This window comes from Columba livia, chromosome Z, assembly GCF_036013475.1.
Source record: "Columba livia isolate bColLiv1 breed racing homer chromosome Z, bColLiv1.pat.W.v2, whole genome shotgun sequence".
Lineage (NCBI taxonomy): Eukaryota > Metazoa > Chordata > Aves > Columbiformes > Columbidae > Columba > Columba livia.
The window spans coordinates 19009084-19015646 of NC_088642.1; the positions used below are offsets into that span (position 1 = coordinate 19009084).

Below are 6563 nucleotides of genomic sequence, written 5' to 3' on the forward strand. Positions count from 1 at the left end.
ATATTTATTTCAAAACTGATTTTTAAAACAGAAGTTGTGGGCAACTTCTGGAATATTGTCTCAATGCTGTCCAAATGACATTGGCTGAACAGCATCCAGTTTTAGTCAAGAGGAAGAATAACTTTAAGAACATGAAATATGATAATTTCAAATCCTACTTTTAGCAAAAATGCAGTTCGTGGCTTTACCTATGTTCAACTAATACGATGTGTATGAGGGTTATTTTTGCAATTGGTTGAACTTCTTACATCTTGTCAAGATCAAGTGAACCTTTTTATTCCTCACTTCATTAATATTTCACCATCTGTCTCTCTTATACTTCCAGTCTCCACAAGCGTGAGGACTCAAAATATTTCTGGAAGGTATTTTGGGAAGAGTTTTTGGAACTCAGTGAAACACAGTGACCATGTGCTGCTGATAGATATGTCTATTTCAACAAGCTACCCCCAATGTCTTTTGTCCTGGCGTTCAACTGTGTTTCAAATTGACATTTAAAAAGTGAGAAAAATAGTACATAAAAGATTGGGTAGGTAGAGTAAAAAATTACAGTGAAAGCACTGTATCTATGTTAATGAAATTAAAGTTTAAATAATTACATGACCTCTGCTTATCTAGCTAAAAAACATCCATATTGCCATCGTCAGAAATACTGTTCAGTACACATCCGTGAAGTTCAGCCTCACTAATGCCTTCCTAGGTTCAAATATTAAAGCTTGTCATGTGCATTTGTTAACTACAGTGTGCTTGCAGGATGAACTCACTGTCCATAGCTACCTATTCCAGAGCAAAAATAATGTCCTAGGAGATTGTATGTAGAAGGAAGACAAATAGGAGTAGCTGAAGGATTCTACATGCTGGTTGTGTTTGTTTCACTATTACTTTTTTATTTTCTCACCTGCTTGGTGTTTCTGTTGTCTCTTTCATATTTGGCTTACAGACATCTCGGAGTCAAGGATTATTGTTCTGTCAGGCCTTGGAGCAACAGCATCCAGACTTCCAGTCTTCACAGATACCAATTCAATACAAAATATGATAATGGTCAAAGTGCTGCTAGTTTATCTCCTTTTTATTCATGTTTTGCTTATAGCTGTTGTAATTTGAGAAAGATTGTAGGAGGAAGCCAGTATCAAATGCAACCTTTAAACAGTAAAAAACTTACAGCATTCACTGGAGACAAATTATTTTCTAATAAATTAATTTCATTCTTCCCATCACTTAATTTTTGTACTTTAAAGTTGCGGAGTTTACTTTTTCACCTTACACATCTTTTCCATCTTCCTACACATGAAGCAAGGTTCCTTCCCAAAGTCATATTTTAGTGTCAGTCTGGAAGGAACTGTGCAAATGCTTTTAACTAAAAATCCTGTATCAGGCGTCTATCACAATACTCAATCCATTCGAAACGAAATCTGTGGTAGCAGCACCTGAGCTGTAGAACCTGAGTGTACCCCTGAGCTCTCTGCTACAGCTGGTATCTCCAGCCATATTAGAATAAGAACTGGTCATGGACCAAACTGTTCCATTCCCTATTCCCACCTTCTTTCTACAAACAAGAAGCTAAGCTAGAGGAGAGCCACAAGGTATTCAATAGTGTTCCTATAATGTACCCTCACAAGTCACTTTGGAAACAACCTGTGTGGGATGGAAAAGAAGGAATCCTTCCTCTGTGTGGTTGAATGCATTGTTCTCTTCCTGGGAGAGTTACCTGCTGGTATGATAAAGGCTTGCTGAACATATAGGGAAAACATGGCTACAAAATAAAACTCCTACGTGTCTATTACAGGCATAAAATTGGCTTTCCCTCCTGCATAAGAGAAACTATGGATGTGTGGAACCAAGCCTAAAGTATAATTCGCCATTCAGTCCAGTCACCAAACTCACACTGTTACTGTTTTTATTTGTAACATGTTTTCTTCACCCCTGTTAGCTGCAATGCACATTCTGTTTCAAGAATTCTTACAAATGCAAAGGCATGGTACCAAATAGTGCGAATCATGTTAGATTTTGGATAACCTCTCATGGATGGATAAAATAACTCCTGAGAAAGAAGCTATAAAAGTATTGTAAGAAAAATGGTTCACATTTCCTAGCTGTCTAAAGTGATCATTTATCCCAATAAATGATAATTCTTCCAAGACAAAGTGGACACACTTGTAAATGTCTGGGAGAGAAGCCCTGCAAACATTTTAATGGCTTTTTAAAATATATTGTGTGCACTCAGCTGGACTAGAAAGAGAAGTTACGAAGAGGGCAAGGTGGATGGATATAGAAGAAGCATGTTAAATGTCAAATTTTCTCTGTACTTTAATTTTTCTTTTTTCTTCCCCCCCCCCCCACCTTCTTTTTTAATGCTCTTAACTATTAGAGTGCAAAGATGTGAACAAAGTGGCATATTGCCCACTGGTGCTGAAGTTCAAGTTCTGCAGTCGAGCATACTTCAGACAGATGTGCTGCAAGACCTGCCAAGGACACTGACCCACAGAAAGCAGAAGAATGTGCCTTGTAATTATCATTGTGGAAGAGTGTCCATCAAAGAGAGCCACACAGCGGAATGAGGTTGTCGTCCTTGCAAATGCATTACCCTGTGGAAAACGTAACCACTGGTCAGCCCCAGCTGACAGGATTTCAATATTATTTTAACTTCTGTGAAGTGGGATTTATTAATCCAAAGTGCTGGACACAGTATAAGGAGGGCATGCCAAATTGGAAAGATCCACAAATCACATATAGAATAGCTTACTGTGGAACATTTGTGTTCTTTTGACTAAATCCAATAGTCTGTTTACCTCCTTGGACCATTAAAATAATTTTTATTATGGACTTAGCAATGACACTGAATCCATTTGTATTTAAAACTGTTTAAAATGTAGCTGTTATGACTTGGTCTACTATGGAAGTAAAGAAGAATCAAAAAAATGTTAAGTCATAGCTTAAAATGTTAACTATTTTATCTCATGACACAGCACCACAATTTAAATTATAAAATGAGCTTGGAAACGTTATTTAAGGAGCATAATTTTTTTTTTTTTTTTAAAAAGTATTTTTCCTTCATTCCACCTAATTCTCTTTGGAGTAATCCATATTTCCTGGACACTGCTGTGAGCCATATATAAAGCTATACTAAATAGAACAACCATAAGGGACTTAGTTTTAAGAGGTGCAACAGTTATTGCAGTGGTGCATGAAATACAAGTGTACTATGAAATGAAATTGAATCTGCGTTGCAGGTTTATAGCCATCTTACCATTGTACAAGTGAAGCTGAGATTTCCACTGAAAAGGAACATATTTCAGTATCATGGAGGAGGCAGGCTCCGACAGTGGTGAATACCGTATTGCCAGCTCCTTCACTACTACCGTACAGGTTGCTTAGAACTTACACTTTGACTCCAGCTCACTTTTGTTTACAACACCAGCCACAAAGAAGAAACAACTTTGTGGGCATCTAGATCTGGTTTACATGTTACTTTTGATTCTCTAAAACTAAGGAATTCCAGTGTAAAAGATAAGTCTACTGTGTAATAGCAAGAATCTTTTGCAAAGCCGAAAGTTAAAATGGATTCCAGATGTCCCTTTCTTTGATACCACAGCAGAAGGGCACTTGTTCATGAGAAAGAATATATGAATGTGCGGTTCAGGAGACCACATCCCAGTGGGCAAGGATTACAACCAAAGAATAAGTGACTCGTGGAGGTATCTACATTCTGCTCAAATGAGCAGTCAAAAGTGTGCTTGAGCCAAGAGGCCTGTCGGGCTATCAGGAGAAAAGCACACTGAAAAAGGGGATGATAGAATGAAGTCTGGCCACTTTCCTTCACATAAATGGCCAGGTACATATTTAAAGCTGGACCATATTTAAAGCTAGGAGCAGCTTTCAGCATTGGACTGGAACAAGGTCATACTTCTGAATTGGTAGCTAGATGCCTTAACTATTCTGCTGCCATACTCCACTTATTTCATATTACCGTATTTTTAATATTCACCAAATACTTTGCATTTTTAAATGTGAAACCAAACTACTCTAGGCAAGTCATGTTCAATAATCTACCATTAAAAAGTTTATTGTCTTGCTCCTCTCCCCCCCTCACTTTTCAGTAACAGACTCAACAAGGGGATAAAGAAAGTAGGTACTTGTTTATATTAATATATTGTACTTGAACACTTGCATTTTGGAGCAGGTATGTTATGAATGTGCTTTTGTGTCCAACTGTGCCTCCTTTGTTGTAGTGCAATTAAAATTATGTGAACAATAACGTGTTACAAATTCTAACTCAAATAGCACTTTTTTAAAAAAAGTACTCTCTTCAGTAAAAAATAATTTCAAGGTATCATGAGATTGAAATGTACTAGTGTATTTTACCAATAACAAGCCAAATGCGTTACACACTATTTACTAATGTGAATTAACATGGAACAATAGATATTGTTAACAGGAGTCATACCATGAAATCCCCCCAATATGTTGACAATCTGTCTGTGGGGTTTTGTGTAACCCACGTATTAATGACCATCAAATTCCTGTCATCTGCTACCTCTTGCCAGTATTTCCGCTTCTGTACGCCTGTGACCAGTGGAATGCATTTTCAGATGGCTTGCGTGTATTCACATACGCTTATCTGCTGCTCTCGCCACCACGTAAACAACTCCTGTTAAAACTGACACCAGTGGATAAAAAACGCCAATCTTTGGGAGTTTCATATGGGGATTAAGGGCAATATGTAGTCCTTCTCTGTTTAGCGAATTGACTTTCTATATCCTTTTTACAAAACACCTTGGTGCTAGCATGCCCTGGCTAGGTCAAAAATATTATAAAAGGGAAAGGGGTTGCAATGGCATTCCCTAAGCAAGAGGCCTCTTTGTATCAGGGTCTGGTTTTCTCCAGGGCATGATTTTGTTTATCATCTAATGTGTCTTTTCAGCTAACAAGAAAAGGGTTTCCTATATGTATTCAAAAGAAACCTTTTTTATTTTTTTTTTACCTCACTTAGGACATTAAAATTGCAAGGATTGTTTCCAAAGACACATTTTGCTCTCTTACTGGTGCTAGAACACTAGGGAGTCTGATGTTTACTCTGCAACATAACAGCACTGAGGTTGGAATTTAAAGAACTCCCTGGAGCAACACAGAATTGTATTGTTAAAGGGAACAAAACAGAATGTATGTGGATTTACAAACTAAACAATGCTTCAGATTGAAACCTAATTCAATGAAAAATAATTGGTTTCCACAGCACGGTTCGCTGCTGCTGCTACAGTGTAGCCATCTATATAATCTAAGCTAAATAGTTTTGTATTCCTAAATAGTGACAATAGGACTATTTGTATAGGCTATAAATATGACATGCCTAGAATCAAATAGAATACGAAATGCAGAAATCAATCTGGTGCCAGTACTTCCACTGAGCAATACTATTAGCTGAAGAAGATCAAAACTGAAGCAAAAATCTAGAGATTAACCCCTCAAGGTGTATGCACCCCAAAAATAGTCAATTTCTTTAGGAACTTTGTAATGGAGTGAATGTCACATAGATATCCTTAATAATACAGACTGAAATTACCTTTGTATTATTGTGATTAGTTGCTTATTATTTTATACTCAGTATTAATGTGGTACACTGTTACTTTATTATTATTTTTGCTTTTGTAAATTATATTCTAATTTATTGTCATGTTTCTTAACACTTGTTCTACATGCATTCTCCTGCTTGTAATGAAAACAAAAATATTGTAACACTTGATGCAGTGAAATTCCACACCAGGCACAGATTTGTTTTCAACATAGATAATTTAGTGAAATAAAACTGCAGCTTTTAAGAATTATACCGATGGTACAGTTGTCTGTTCCCTGACTTACCATTGCTAGAATTCTGTATGCTTAATGTTTGTTTTGTCAGATGCATCAAAATACATATATAATGTTTTCTTTCAAGTAACATCTATATGTTATGCCAGAATCCTCTCCTTGGCAGCAGCGATGTTTGTCATATATAAGCAAAACAATAAGGAAAGGAAAAGTCAAGAACATGGTCATGTACATTATTAAATAATATTTTAACCTAAGCAATAATGTAGATCAAGAATTAAATTAATGGCAGAAAAAATATCCTGTAATTCTTGGAATGATTTCATTAACAGCCAGTCAATAATAACAAGAACAATAAAATGTCCTTTTTGCATCGAGCTTTTAAGGTTTTATCTGGAGTTTATCTGAAGCCATGTTGGTTTTAAATATAAGTAATTTCAGAAGATTTGGTGCTTAGGTCACTGTTGCTAAGAAATGCTTCTTATCTGGTACGGTAAAAATATCTTGTGTGGAAATCTCTGATCAAGTCCTATGAAATAATTCTTGTTTCTCAGGTAAAATCTAGTTTCTGGCTTAAGTAAAATAATCACTTTACTGTTATGAGTAAGATGCTAAAGTACAATGAACATAAAATACTTTGATAAGGCATTTACTAATTCTGCTTATTCTTTTTTAGTCTATTTACAGTTGACGAGTCAAAAAACAATTACCTATTTTAAAGGTACAGGAATTTCTACCTGTGTTCCATCATGAAAGTTTTA

General features: G+C 36.1%; 1 protein-coding gene across 5 annotated transcripts in view; it reads left to right on the plus strand.

Annotated features, from left to right (window-relative positions):
• Positions 1–6179, plus strand: part of ADAMTS6 (ADAM metallopeptidase with thrombospondin type 1 motif 6) — a 153114-nt gene extending 146935 nt beyond the window's left edge. For all 5 annotated transcript variants that reach the window (XM_065047464.1, XM_065047465.1, XM_065047466.1 and 2 more), the window contains one exon: positions 2366–6179. In XM_065047464.1, coding sequence (XP_064903536.1) covers positions 2366–2475 — 110 coding nt within the window. In that variant the 3' untranslated portion in view covers positions 2476–6179. The remainder of the gene's footprint in view (positions 1–2365) is intronic.
• Positions 6180–6563: the final 384 nt, after the last annotated feature.